This window comes from Mytilus californianus, unplaced genomic scaffold, assembly GCF_021869535.1.
Source record: "Mytilus californianus isolate M0D057914Y unplaced genomic scaffold, xbMytCali1.0.p SCAF_23, whole genome shotgun sequence".
NCBI lineage: Eukaryota > Metazoa > Mollusca > Bivalvia > Mytilida > Mytilidae > Mytilus > Mytilus californianus.
Window position 1 is genome coordinate 1,177,872 of NW_026262672.1, and position 16,496 is coordinate 1,194,367.

The following is a 16,496-nucleotide window of genomic DNA, read 5'->3' on the forward strand; positions in this document are numbered from 1 at the left end:
CACTACCAAGAAAAATATATTAGAATCAGTCAACATTATTTCTATAAAATCATGTTTTTATAAATGCTTCAGAGAGAACCTGACTCTAATAGCACAAAGCAAGAAATACAAAACGAGAGTAATAACAGGATAACTCAAGAGGTATGTAAACAAACATATTCTTTAAAAAAAAAAGGCAGAAGATAAACTAATAACACCAAGCAAAACAAAAAAACAGACGACTCCACAAAACACTACATAGCAAACTAAAGATTGAGCAACACGAACCCCACAAAAAGTCTGGGGGTAAGTTTAGGTGCTACGGCAAGGTAAGCAGTTCCTGTTCCATATGTTGCCTGTACCAAATCAGAGATATGGCTGTTGTTTTGCACTTGTTCCGTTGATTGATAGCATTTGTTTTTGATTTTTGGACTTTGCCTTTTTGAACTTGCCTTGAAGTTCGGTATTTTTTGTTTTTTTTTTACTTTTTTGCATCCGTCATGTTGTTTGTGCAAGTGCATATCCTTGTTTCCTACAATTATGTTATGTGTAAACGATTTTCCAGTAAAAAAATCCTCATATTATCAAAATTGTTGAAGTTTTAGCGGTATAAAAATTAATATTGACATTACACAAATCTGTGTGCATGTTATACATAAATCTGTGTGCATGCTATACACAAATCTGTGTGCATGTTATACACAAATCTATGTGCAAAACATTACTGTGTAAATTTCAGTCTTCACATTGTTGCTATAAACATTTGTGCAAAGTTCTCGTGTCAACAGTATAGGTTTTGTTATCACTTTTCAGCGTAGTTATGTGCCTTTTTTATGTTAACTATTATGCATATATTTATTCGTTTATTAATAAAAAAAAAAAAAAAAAAATATTATTTGTTTATTTTTTAATTGTATTTTTGTACAAATATAATGTATACATATGAGTTTGTCACTGTAAAATCTTAATCTAAATGTTATTACAATAGAGAAGACTACATTTACTCGGAATATGTTATTACAATAAAGAAGACTACATTTACTCGGAATATGTTATTACAATAAAGAAGACTACATTTACTCGGAATATGTTACTACAATAAAGAAGACTACATTTACTCGGAATATGTTATTACAATAAAGAAGACTAAATTTACTCGGAATATGTTATTACAATAAAGAAGACTACATTTACTCGGAATATGTTACTACAATAAAGAAGACTACATTTACTCGGAATATGTTATTACAAAACAGAAGACTACATTTACTCGGAATATGTTATTACAATAAAGAAGACTACATTTACTCGGAATATGTTTGATTATCTATTATCATTTTGCAGATAATCAACAGACTTAAAAATCTGGAAGGTAGCTTAACAGAATTAAAGGATACAAAGAAAATGGTTTGTAGTTTAAATAATTTAATTAAATTTTTTGTTTCTGATATTTTTGACATTTGACTTCAAATGCAATTGGCATCATGCTCATTCATAAGATAATGGTTTTCACTCTTGTTTACTTTAACGTTCAATGAAAAAAAAGACAGGATTAAATTAACCGTTAAAACAAAAGGATTGTTGTTGTTTGTGCTGCACAGTATGACCGCTGAGATCAAGGACGCAAACGAAGAAAAATGCAAGAGAATATTTTGGATAGAGGAATTCACCTAAAAACCCCACAGAGAGTTGTTGAAAGAGTTATTTGAAAATGGCCCTGTGTATTTATACATATCGCACAGCCAAATGAACGTCCCACTTTAGTGAAGGTTTTAATTTAGGATCTGGTGAATTATTCGGATGACCGTAAATATTAACCCGAGTCTTGCTTTCTTTTACTTTTTATTGATATAATATATTTTCCATTCAGCATATTGTATTTCGATTTGATATTAGACAAAAAAAACCTTGAAAAAGGTAACCATCTATTACTTCATAATAACATATACAATTTTGTTTTTATCCTGTACGAACTAAGGTTGACTAAAATCAAAACTTTTTCATACGTATCTGTTTAATTATTTGCAGACTCGTGACTGTGTTATTTCATTGTATTTTAACAGTTGATAAATTAGCTGCAACTTAAAGCACATATCTGTCCAATAAGGAAACACTTTCATAACTTCTCAATAGACATTCTAATTGATTTCAAATTCGATCAAAACACTTGTTACGTCGACATCTTTGTTCTTTTACTTTTTCAGATGATGGACAAATTGCAAAGTATGGAAGAAAGTTTAAAACACGGTTCTAGAAATGATATGAATGGATCTTAGTCTAATGTCTTCTGTAGACGATCTGAATGATATAATCGTAGTAACAGTACATCCTGAGTACAATATAGGGATTTGTAATGAGAGAGAACTGCTTTTTTTCTAGAATTTTAGATAGACCAATTTGAATTATAAATATGCTGATAGAGAATTGTTTTTCATTTAATCAAAATATCATGTTAAGTAAATGATTTTAACGTTCAGAAATGTTTTTCTCCAATATTTATATTACCGCCTTACTTATTGTATTTTACACCTAAAAAAGAACAAATGTTAGTTTTAACTGTACATGTTTTGCTGCCGACGTAGACATTGGATACAACACTCCTGGTTATTGAAACAACATTGACGGTACCCATTGTGCACCAGATGTGAGAAATGTATCTATTACTATCTATTGGCCAAAATATTTGACAGCCTAAAATATAATACAAACGTTTAAGAGTTGTTAAAACCACAAATAGAACAAAAGTAAATTCAAAACTGGACAAGGAATCAAAGCTATCCACGAGGGAGAAAAGATCCTTTAATTAAAAAGATTTCAAAATTTTATAACAACAAATTAAAACAAAGCATGGTAGGAGTACTGGCTACTTAGCTAGTGATACTATCGGGAACAAATAGTCCACCAGCAAAGGTATCAGCCAAGTGGTAATAATAATATTGACGGTACCAATTTTACTGCTCTAGAAATGTTTGATAATCATAGGTTATGACATGATCCTTGTGGCAATGTTGTTACCGGACACTTTGTTCAAATACCGTGAGGTGTTGTGTTTCTAAGAAAGGCCCAAAATTCCATCCACCTTTTAAAATTAACTGAAAGAGGTGTTTTGTAAACTCATTAACGCCTCCCTTTCCCCTTTCTGCAAATCATTCTGAAGACGAGATAATGTTGATTATAAAGTTTTGTTTCCTTGTTTTAAAAAAACATAAATTTTTGAAGATATTTTGTTTTAAATATTTCGAATATGACCTAATACAAGAATTCTTCTGAAAGATGCCGAGGCTATAGAACAAACTTTAGGAAAGCGTGTTGTGTAAACAACGTTTTCGTCGATTAACGTAAACACCTTACCGAAGTACTTCAACAACGACTGAATTAAAAGCTGCTACTGAACATCTCAAAGTTCCCATATGTATTTGCTTCCTAAACTACACGAGCACCTTTTATGATTTTTGTTTTACGAGAAGATGCCCGCGAGTCGCGGTACAATTGGTGTTAAAAACAAAGAGTTTTTAAATTTCGCGGGCAGTACGTCGACTGAGCATGCGCGAAAGCGTATAAGACACGGATCGATAACGGTCTCCGAATTTGGATATTTTCTCAAAAATTGGCGTTTTCTGTGGAAAAAAGATTGTTTCAAAGACAAATTTAGGAAGTACAAAACACTACATTTATACGTCATATCACAAATATTTCCGACTTTGTATGGTTTCAGAGGAGTTGCGGCTCAATGAAATCGGTTCCTTCCTTTAGTAGTACAGATATCTGTATTCAATAAGTGTTCACTTGTTTCGATTGTTCTGACTTGTTCATTTTCAGTTGTTAAAGAACTCGCTATGAAAAAAGGTGTAAGACATGGTTGGCACAACTTTTTGGTAGAATTGATAGGACGGCATAATTCCACATCAACAGGTCAAGAACTTTAAGCTTGTGGTCACTGAATGCGATCAGTCTTTAATATAACATCATTTATGATTATTTTTCGTTTTTTCTCCTTCTATTATACCTGTGTTAAGGAGTTCAGTGATGTCCTGATCTCTAAAGTGTACTATTTGATGTGCGTATAGGTTGTCCATTGATCGAGAATAATAATGGGGAGGGCTAAGATTTTGAAAATCTTGTTTAACGCCGCCTCATATTCGTAAACCGGTCTTTAGTCAGAAAAATCGTATTATGTTGTCTTGTTTCATATGTTAATGCTTTTAAAAGTTATGAGGATAATTTTGTGTTTTATTTAAACACAATTTTCATCGCCTCAAAACCATTTTGAGCTAAAATATTGTTTAGACGTGTCAATTGTTTAAGACTGATGCCTTTTATATATCGTATGGTTATTTTTATCTCTGGATTGCAGTCTCGGTCATGTATTTCACGTCTTCTAGTTTTTATACATAAATGTTGAGGTTCCATAAATATTTATATCCAAAACCGGTAAATGGAAAGAAATATAGAAGCTGTAAATCAACTCATCATAGATACCAGGATTCAAAATTGTATACGCCAGACGCGCGTTTTGTCTATAAAACACTCACCAGTGACGCTCGAATTAAAAAAAGTTAAAAAGGCCAAATAAAGTACGAATTTGAAGAGCATGTGCCGCTCAGCTAGGTCTGTGTGCATCTGTACCAATGGCCACACTCCAGCATTGTAGACTACAATATAATTCCTGACACAAATCTTTTATTTATTGATCTTGTATCGGTGATTATGTTTTTGCTGTTCACAGTGTCTCTCTGTCATCTTTAGTTTTTTCCCAAAGCAAAGAAAAAATGGAAAAAGAATTGTCATTCAAAGGCAAAAACATATATAAGAAGGCAACAAACAGTTTCATAGATGCTGACTTGTTAGTAGAAAAGAGGCGCAAAATACCAAAGGCTTTTTCAAACTCATAAACTCGAAAACAAACTAAAAATGCCATGGCAAAAAAAAAAACGAAAAAACAACAGTTTACAAAACACAACATTAAAAACTAAAAACTGAGCAACACGAACCCTACCAAAAAACCGGGAGATCTCAGGTGCTCCTGTGATCAAAGGAGAATTTTTTTTGTATAAAAGACGAGGACGGACGCCAAGTTATAGAAATAGCTCACACCGACCTGTTGGGCCAGATGAGCTTATAATTGACACTCTTGAATATGACATGTTTTTCATTCGTTCCAATGGTTGATATACGCGAGCGTTTGATTTTCTTAGGTTCTGTGGACTTCCCCCTTTTTGAATATACCTTGGAGTTCAGTTTTGTTTTGTAAATACTTTTTTGATTTATGCTCTATTAATCTAAAAGTAAAAGTAGAATTATTTTACCCAATTTATATATAAAGCAATCCATCATGAAGTACCAGTAGAGGTGATTTTATATTCAATATATTCAATTTTCCTATTGTCAACCTCCCTTTTTTCAGCAGGTACTAACATATGCTCCATCGTATCGTATCAATATATCTCAGTTAATGCGTTACTCTTGTTCATGTTCACTTTATATGAACTTAAAAGGGGTGTGTTTCGTACGCAAATAAAACTATTCAACAGAACTATAAAGAAGAACAACAACAATCCACTACATTAGATTTATGGTCCCCATTACCAAAAGGTTGACAGATACAAGTTGTCGTTGTCTCAATTGACTAGCGACATGTTTTCTCAGTTTTAGATCTTTAGATACCAGTAGAGTCGTTTGATCTGTTATTCTATAGATTTTGTTCTATTCCCGATGTTGACGTTTGACTGAGTGTAAATTCGCATGGCGGGTGATACATGTATAGCAGGAGATCTTACCTTATCGATCCACCCGGTGTCGCTCCTTTGGAAACAAAGGAAATCTACAAAATAGACTTACTTTAGACTTATCATTATATAATGTGTTAAACATAATTGAAATAATAGGTTGAGTTAACTTTCTAATAAATAATTACATTTAAAAAAAATGCGAAAATGGGAAAACTTTGAGTAAATTAAATTATAAGAGAAATTAGTGTTTTATTTTTAGGTGTCACTGTTACACAGTATGATTTTTTTTTAATCTTATGCAACCCGAGTAAATCCTTCAAATTGTAAGTAAACTTTTGAACATAATTCAAAGAATGTAAGATTTCTTGGTATCTTAAAGAAAAAAAAAACTCCAATTCAAAAATAAAAACAAAAATGTAAAAAGGGCATATCATTTAAAAAATATTTCAATCTATAACGAAATTAAGATGCCTATCTAAATAATTTCATGTTTATTATTTTGACTATGCATAGTCTTTCTATGTTTTTCACTGAATTTAAGTATTAATTTTTTACCAAAAAACATATTTTTAAAATTATAGTTTTCAATGATGGACTTTTTGTTTGGAAAATGATTAATAAAACTAAGGTTCAACTCCCTCAGGCAATGTTGACCATGGATGGATTTGGCTATTTTGTTTAAAAAAAATTTACGCGACACAAGACAAATACAAGAACGTTGGTGGGACAAGGGTTTTTGTTTAAACCAGGTCAAGTCTACTAAATATAATAACAAAATATAAAGGAATAACACTGTTCATTAGTAAATATTATCTGAATCTTAAACAAAGTATAAAATGATTAAACTGAGAATTTTTATTAAAGCTACAGAAGCATTGCCTATAATTGCTTACATCCACTTCATCTGAACTTTGGTGGATAGTTGTCTCATTGGCAATCCTACCACATCTCCCTTTTTTTATATTTATCAATTATCTAACTTATATAATGACGTATACAAAGAATTATGTTGAGAAATATGAAGTTCTTTAATATAGCCCCATAATTCGTAACACAATGTGTACTGTATTGTTATGTTTTACATAAACATTAAAACATTATTCCATCATGGCTTATTAAATCAGGCATACATACAAATCAGAAAAAGACATGTTCATTGACTTTACGGACCACATGTATAAATGGGGATAATGGATAGCTCAGGGTTCGGTGACAGTGACAGGACAGCACACAATAAGAACAAACTGTACAAATCAGTTGAAAAAGGTTTCATTATAAGATTGATATAAACAATCAACCCAAAAAACGATTAAAAACCAAACCAAAGAGTTCTCGCAGTTAATAAAAGCTAGCTTAGAGCAAATAACACGACGGGTTTCACATGTTGCACATGATATTCTTACCCTTCCGGAGCACCAGAGATTACCATCGCTTTTTGATGGGTTTCGTATGGCTCAGTCTGGTTGTGAATACTATTTGTTGTATGATCGTTTTTTTTATTTTTTGCCATGGCATTGTCAATTTTGTTTTCGATTTATGAAGTAAAATTTCCCTTTGGTATCTTTCGCCTCTCTAATGAACAAATCATGCTGCCCAGACCAAACTATCAATCAGTAATCATTTGATGGAGAAAGTAAAAGACAAGAGTTACTCGAAAACAGTTGCTAGACCGAATGGTTGTCTATTAGAATATCGTTCATGTTCTACTGTTCTGAGACAAAACGTATTTGGCCGCTCAACCATTTAGTATTAAGCAGTGTACAATCAACGTGTTTTTCCATCAATTTATTAATTTAAGGCAAATAGTTTTTAATTCTATTATCATTTGCAGCGTGTCTTTGAATCCTTTTTTTCATAGAATTTTCCTTGAACACCTTCATCGACTTTTTTTATTACACCTTCATCGAATTTTCTAAAAACACCTTTTAAGTATTTTCCTAGAACACTTTGGTACAGCTTTCCAAAATTATTTTGATTGGACTGTCCAGTACAGCATGCTGGATTAGCACAGCAATCTTCAATTCCGCATGTCGTGATGATACAGCTACAACAACAATGTTTCTGGCAATAAGCACAGCAAGCTGTTATCATTTCAGATACAGTTCCATTTAGGGTTACTGATGGGCAACCGCATCCTGAAATAAATACCAAAAATTCAAACAGAAAGACGAGATTGAAAAAGATTAATCTAGAATGCATGCTATAAAGTTCAGCATGCAAAACAATATACAAATGATTGCGCACGCCAATTAAAAACAGTAAGTTTGTTTCTCGTGTTGATCAAATGGGCATCTGTCCTACACCTTTTTAAGCCTAAGTTTTGAATTGACAAATGTATACATTTTTTATCTGAAAAGATACATCAGATGTTATAGTTTAATGTGACTCTGGAATATAGATCAATGTAACAGCAATCAAACGAAACCAAGTACCAAAGACATGCTGTTTCTTTTTTTTTAATTTTACGATTGCATCAGTAGAGCGCAACATCCGTAGAGATTGATTGATTAATGTTTGCGTTATGTCCAATGGCAAATACTTCATTTATGTTCAGGACGAAAACTTCTGACAACAAACACAATAGCTAGATCCAACAACGGGGGCTGACATGAGCGAGGGACGCGAAACCTGAAATGCAATGAGCAGATAGGGTACATTGGAAAAGGACAGAAATTTTGTCTTTCATCAGATCACCTACGGACCCCTCGAAATGATTGTTGCAAGGGTTTCTGAACGTGGCACTCTCTCTCTACAGGAGGCATCGGATTTAATGTCAACTTTTTGACCGTACGTGACTACGTTTGTATGCATTCCGCACAACCGCACGGATGTCCAACTTTGGCAAGGGTTTCACTGTCGGTCGAAGGAACACCAGCAGTGACCATATTTTCAATTCGAAGTCACATATGGGTGCACACGTAGATAGGTTATATAACCAAAGGTAAACTTAGGTCATTATAACCATTGTAACTAAACTATATCTTAACCATAACAATGTATCATGTCTGATAAAGAGAGTAACGTTCACTGATATGCCTAGATGTAAAAAAAAGTAATACATTTAGATGTTATAACCAACACTGTATTAAGAATTGGAGAGTGTCGTAGAAAAATGACATCGACACGCCTTCAGCACCTTTAAGAAGGTGTATAAGGTAACAAAAACGTATACATTGAATAGTGAAGCTACGTTCAGTCAAGATGTCAAACATATACATTAAACATTAGAGCTACGGTCAGTCAAGATGTCAAACATATTACACATTGAAGCTACGGTCAGTCAAGATGTCAAACATATACATTAAACATTGAAGCTACGTTCAGTCAAGATGTAAAACATATACATTAAACATTAGAGCTACGGTCAGTCAAGATGTCAAACATATTACACATTGAAGCTACGGTCAGTCAAGATGTCAAACGTATACATTAAACATTGGAGCTACGGTCAGTCAAGATGCCAAACATATACATTAAATATTGAAGCTACGTTCAGTCAAGATGTCAAACATATACATTAAACATTAGAGCTACGGTCAGTCAAGATGTCAAACATATTACACATTGAAGCTACGGTCAGTCAAGATGTCAAACGTATACCTTAAACATTGGAGCTACGGTCAGTCAAGATGTCAAACATATTACACATTGAAGCTACGGTCAGTCACGATGTCAAACATATACATTAAACATTGGAGCTAAGGTCAGTCAAGATGCCAAACATATACATTAAACATTGATTGAAGCTATGGTCAGTCAAGATGTCAAACATATACATCAAACATTGGAGCTACGGTCAGTCAATATTTCAAACATATACATTAAACATTGGAGCTACGGTCAGTCAAGATGTCAAACATATACGTAAAACATTGGATCTACGGTCAGTTAATATGTCAAACATATACATTAAGCATTGGAGCTACGGGTAGTCAATATTTCAAACATATACATTAAACATTGGAGCTACGGTCAGTCAAGATGTCAAACATATACATAAAACATTGGATCTACGGTCAGTCAATATGTCAAACATATACATTAAGCATTGGAGCTACGGGTAGTCAATATTTCAAACATATACATTTAACATTAGAGCTACGGTCAGTCAAGATGTCAACAATGAATAAATTGCTACTATCCCCGAAGTTGTCTCAGAAATTGATAAAAGCCTAAATTACACGCAATCTGACCAAGCATAAAATGAACCAAACAATTATTATGGTAAACAAGTTGAACAAACTAACCCAAGGATTTGATTTTTTAGAAGATAAAGACATTCATGGTTCTTTCAAACCACATCGACCGCAATGGCTAATAAATGTAAAAAAAAAGTGAATTGGTGCCAAAGTAACTCCATAAGGGATAACATAAAATCCTTCAAATGTGGCGTATTTACATAACTACTGTGGGGGCTGGTTGTCGTTATTAATACAAGGGAAATCATGACGTGACCGGCAGGTACCCGATACACTCAACAAAACAATCGTAACCCATTTACACTTCAAAATTACACTATACTAAAACCAGGTCATAGTCGTTATAATGAACCAATGCCTAGGTATGTACAATATGTATACATTATTTAACTGTAAACAGATTCAAAAGGTAGATGAAGCTGAAAAGCAACGAGCACGACTTTGCAGCATCTTTTTCAACGAGGTCCAAGAGGAAAATATAGAAAATATTAAATCAAGACACCCGACTTCGAAGCAATCTGAAAACAAAAATATTGTAATAAAACATCTGATAATATTTAAGGAAAATAATGTATCTACATATTTGGAACAAAGTATTCATATGATTTGAATGTTATTGAGCGCAATAAGGTAAACTACCCCCCTATAGAGTCCTGATTTTATTTAAATATTATGTTACATAATATGTCGTATAAAAGTGTTACATATATTGACTTCCCATATACAATGGCTCTTTAACGCTGATATTACTAAAATAAATATAACAAAAATACCGAACTGCAAGGGAAATTCAAAACGGAAAGTCCTTTATAAATTGCAAAATTAACAGCTCAAACACATCTAACGAATTCTAAATAGAAAACAACTGTCATATTCCTGACTTGGTACTAACAAAGATTATGGGTTTACCTGTCCATGTTAACAGTATCGCTATATCCACTGTCACATTACGAAATTCACAATAAGACATATTTTATCTTAATATCAAATTTTCACTGGGATACCTGAAAATTAATAATTCAAACATGTCAATAGTAACAGGCTTGTAAAGTATAGAAATTTACCTGCACGGCTGAAACATGGTCAGGTATTGACCAGTTTTCCATGGTATATATCTTTATAACAGTTAGGTTTTTTTTCTTTTTTAGTGTACACATCTGATATATACATTCCATTACCTGTCTTTAGTTTTCTATGTTGTGTTTTGTGTACTCTTTTTTGTCTGTTTGTCTTTTTCTCTTTTAGCCATGACGTTGTCAGTTTATTTTCGACTTCTGAGTTTGAATGTACTTTTGGTATCTTTCGCCTATCTGATAACATGCATTATTTTTAATTTAAACTACCAGATAGTGTTAAATTCCTCAGCTTCAAGTCGAACCAAACACACTGTTCCGTATTTACACGAAGAATAAAATGTGTTCCTTGTTTTCAAACACAACACATTACACATAATTAAAAAATTCTAAATTCAAGGACTTTGGTTAAGAAACGACCATTTGATTTTTTCATGAAAAGGGAGGGGAACAGGGGTACCTTAAAAATAAATATCATGGTCTGGTAAGAGCTGAACATATAGTTTTATACAATACAGGATGAAAATAAATATGCTGCAACAAAAATCGCAGGAAACAATTGTAAACAAATTGAAAATAAATGTTCACACGGTAAAAAAAACAAGCATGCCTACCAACAGATGAAAATAAAATTCAATTTGCAAAAAATCAACAAATATCCTCCCCTTCCAGAATTCGTTTGGTCGGAACGTTATATATTATAAAATTATTGAAAGAGAAATAAATAATCACCCCGATTACGATACATATTGGAAGCATTGGTAAACAACTAGCAAGGGCGAAACAACATTTAGCAAGGCCGAAACAACATCTAGCAAGGGCGAACAACACCTACCACGGCCCAAACAACAGCTAGCAAGGCCAAAACAACATCTAACAAGGGCGAACAACACTTCGCAAGGCCCAATCAGCAGCTAGCAAGGCCAAAAAACATCTAGCATGGGCGAAAGACCTAGCAAGGCTCAAACAGCAGCTACCAAGACGAAACAACAGCTATCAAGACCAAAACATCAGCTATCAAGGCCGAAACAACGGCTAGCAAGCAGCTAGCAAGGTAGAAAAAAACAGTTAGCAAGGGCGAACAACAGCTAGCACGGTCAAACAACAGCTAGCAAGGCCGAAACAACAGCTAGCGTTGGCGAACAACAGCTAGCAAGGGCGAAAAAACACTTTACAAGGTCGAAACAACAAATAGCAAGGTAGAAAAAACAGCAAGCAAGGGCAAACAACAGCTAGCACGGGCGAACACCAGCTAGCAAGGCCGAAACAACAGCTAGCAAGACCGAAACAACAAATACCAATGCCGAAACAACAGAAAACAACAGATAGCAAGGCCGATACAACGGCTAGCAAGGGCGAACAACAGAGAGCAAGGCCGAAACAACAGATAGCAAGGCCGAACCACAGAAAGAAAGGGCGAAACAACAGCAAACAAGGTCAAAACACCAGGTAGCAAGATCGAAACAACAGATAGCAAGGCCGAAACAACAGATAGCAAGGTCAATACAACAGCTAACAAGGCCGAAACAACAGACAGCAAGGGTGAAACAACAGCTCACAATGGCAAACAATCGTTAACATGGCCGAAACAACGGATAGCAAGGGCGAAACAACAGTTAGCAAGGCCGAACAACAGATCGTAAGGCAAAAACAACAGCTAACAAGGCCAAAACAATAGATAGCAATGTCGAAACAACGGCTACCAAGCTGAAACAACATATAGCATGGGCGAAACAACAGCAAGTTCGATGGGATAGATGCGTTCAACAGAGCCACCAAACTTTTAATTATTAAGTGAGAGGACATCATCTATATAGCGGAACGTGAAGTTTAATGATAACGCTAGCTTCTATTTATTCTTTCTTAAGCTTTAGTGTTTCTTAGAACATCAATAGATATACAGGGGTTGGGATTACTAGACTTATTTTCTATTCTGTACGCAGGACGCGCGTTTCGTTTACATAAGACTCATCATTAAGACTCAAACTAACAGTTGAAAGGTCAAATGAAATGCAAGAGGACTACATTGTTTAAATTCCAAATGGTTTAAGTTGATAAAGAAAGGAAAGTCGGAAAATAACGTGCTATTGGTCGTCCTTTTAATTAGTTTAACAGATATGACTTTTCGAAACTTAACACTATACTGCCAAGCAATCTTACCAAAAAAAAAAGTGTTCATATTGATTAAATCGTCCTTTCAAAAAGATGATTGCAGATTTATTTGCTTTAACCAATTAAGCTGTATATGGCACAACTTTTGGAAATTCGGGTGATTAATGCCGTTTTACTCCGTATTTCATTTTGTCTTACAAATATTTTGATGCAAGCGGCTTTGATAAGTCATTTCCACACCTGGCATATGCTGAGCTTTGACAGCTCTTTTCTGTATTGAAAAATTTAAATATGATACTTAAACTACAATTTATTTTAAGAGAAAGAAGATTTTTAGGGAAGAAACGGTATATTGAGACTTCATATTTATCAAATAAAATGTTGTATGTTTCACTGGTATGTATGTTGAAGCACAGCTAGCAATAAAGATAAAATATGGCTTTGAATCCTATAAAAACAAAAACAAATCCAACTAAGAATCATTTTAGCAATTCATATTTAAATACCTAACTTAAAATGAATTATGAACATTTCGATGGATGCTATTACGATATATTAGTTCAGCGAACAAAGCTTTTATTGTAATGAAAAGTAACAAATCGTGTTTTTTTTTCTTTTGTTCACATGTCACCAGATTTTGGCAGAATATATTTGAAATTTTCAAACGAAGACAAATTGATTCGTAACTAGATTACAACATCTTAGATTTGGAAAATAGATCACAAATAGTAAATTTAACTATTTTAATCGTTTAATTATAATACTCTGATTTTTTGTTTTATAAAAGTCGTAATAAATGTCTTTTCATCAAAATAGAAATGGTGATGTCTACATATTGTTTCTTCCCGAAACTAATAAGAGAGCAGACACAAATAGCTAATAAATCAATATGTCCATTGTTATCTCGTGGTCCTTTTTTTTTGACATGGCGTTGTCAGTTTGATTTCGACTTGTGAGATTGAATGTCCCTTTGCTATTTTTCGCCAGTCTTTTACCAACAATTAAAGATGAAATTTGTGTTAACAAGTTTCATTTGAATTTTATTATTTTCAAATTTTTAAACCCGCTGCATTTGTTTGCACATGTTGTTAGTCAGGAACCTGTTTCTGTGGTTGTCGTTTGTTGATGTGGTTCTTAAGTGTTTTTCGTTTCTTGTTCTTTTATATAGATTAGACAGTTGGCTTTCTTGTTTGAATTGTTTTACACTAGTCAATTTGGGGCCCTTTATAGCTTGCTGTTCGGTGTGAGCCAAGGCTCCGTGTTGAAGGCCGTACTTTGACCTATAATTGTTAACTTTTTACACATTGTGACTTGGATGGAGAGTTGTCTCATTGGCACTCATACCACATCTTCTTATTTCTATGTACCAACGACTTTGTTTAATTGACTTAACCGTAAAAGATTATCACATGCTTGAACCCAAAACATCATAACAATATGCCATGTTTGTTTACAAACATTATTCTTCTTTCGACTGAACCGTTAATACTGAAAATTCAGAAAAAATGTCCGTGAATCTATTATAATTATAAGTTAAAGTGAAAAAATCACAAAAATGGATGATTAATCATTTTATGAAAATCTGCATACAGATATATATATCTGATATCAAAATGCCTGAACTTATTATTGCAATCATACGCATGTGGCAACATTAAGACCATCGTTTTATCTACCAAGCCGTGACGGTATATCATACGCATGTAGCAACGTTTATCCCAGCGTTTTATTTATCGAGACGTGGCAATATCATACGCATGTAGCAACGTTTATACCATCGTTTAGTTTACCGAGCCGTAACGATATATCATAAACATGTGAAACAACATCGTTCTGTTACGTGGTAATTGAGTCCTCAACAGTTCCTGAATATAGGTTTAGTGATTATATTGATGTTCTTATAAGTAAAACATTTAAATGATACAAAGAATCAACAACCCCACATTAAGAGAAAGGAATTGTCAACCCTTCCGGCGCACACGATTTTATTCTCCTATAAGATTTGATATGTAATGACGTGCCGGGTGCCCCTATTGGAACCATATGCGATTACCCCCTGTTTTTGATTTGATTCATGTTATTCAGTCTTTACTTTTTCTATTTTGTGTTTGTGTACTTATTTGTCTGTTTGTCATCTTTTGGTTTTTTATCATTGTGTTATTAGTTTTCGTTTGAATTTGGAATGTCTCCTTAGTATATCCTGCCGTTTTTAGTAATTCTTTAGTTAAAGATAAGTAATCTTTTTGCTTGTTAATTGTGTTTTTATCTGCTTTTCTTTCAATGAATAACATAAGTTTTTCCAGAGTAAATAAAAGAATTACACAGACTTCTAGAATTGAAATTATTTAGACATACCTGATTTACCCTGAAAATGGGTACAGAGACTTGGCCTAAAAAATCCACATGCAAAAACTATAACAAGAAATGTGAAATGACAATGTGATAATCTCATTTCGATGTTTTGTGCACTTTCAAATATTACAAGCCGTCATTTGCTATATATAAAACCAACTTAAATCAATTTGACGTAATTGATCATGTTCACATCCTGTATAAAACATAAATGCATATACAAAAGGTCATGAACATGTCTTCATTTTGTCATCTTAAATCAACCAGTTATCTTTCATTTGTCCTATGCGTACCAATGAATTTTCTAGTTCACGATCTCATGACAAAATTATCATATACTTATTTAATCCTTACTTTGCTGAGCAGAATAAACAATTTACATAGATTTATTTACTTACAACGGCGCGCAAATGAACAAAACTGTACACAACATATTATCCCTGTATATTCAATTTCACATCAATGTTTCCTCTGCTAATGAGTCTGTACAAAGTCAAAGATATGACACTGTACTAAATCCGTTGTTGATATTTTAAAGCGAGGTAGATAATTGTCATACGTCCGAGGTAGAACAATGTACCAAGTTCATGTGATAATTCTGAATCAAGGTATGGGTAGGATTCTGTACCAAGTCCGAGTAACGATGATGTACCAAGTACGAGGGAGAATACTGTACCAAGTTCGATGGATTTAACTGTACCAAGTCCAAGGCAGAATACTGTACCGAGTTGGAGGGATAAAACTGTACCAAATTCGAGAGATAATACTGCAACAAGGCGGTTGGAGAATACTGGTCCAAGTCCGAAGGAGACTACAGTACCAAAGTTGAGGGATACTACTGTATCAAGTCCGAGGGAGAATATTGTACCGAATTCGAGGGGAAATACTGTCCCAAGTTCGAGAAATAACACTGTACAAAGTCAAAGAGAAAATACTTCATTAAGTTCGAGGGATAAAACTGCATCAAGACCGGGGTAGGATTATGTACCAATGCCGAGTTGAGATGCTGTACCAAGTCCGAGGAAGAATACTGTTCCAAGTCCAAGGTAGAC

General features: G+C 33.7%; 1 protein-coding gene across 1 annotated transcript in view; it reads left to right on the plus strand.

Annotated features, from left to right (window-relative positions):
• The window catches only part of LOC127732306 (transient receptor potential cation channel subfamily M member 2-like), a 47,564-nt gene extending 45,224 nt beyond the window's left edge, over positions 1–2,340 (plus strand). Inside the window, exons 27-29 of the mRNA XM_052241371.1 lie at positions 73–141; positions 1,324–1,386; positions 2,184–2,340. Coding sequence (XP_052097331.1) covers positions 73–141; positions 1,324–1,386; positions 2,184–2,255 — 204 coding nt within the window. The 3' untranslated portion in view covers positions 2,256–2,340. The remainder of the gene's footprint in view (positions 1–72; positions 142–1,323; positions 1,387–2,183) is intronic.
• Positions 2,341–16,496: the final 14,156 nt, after the last annotated feature.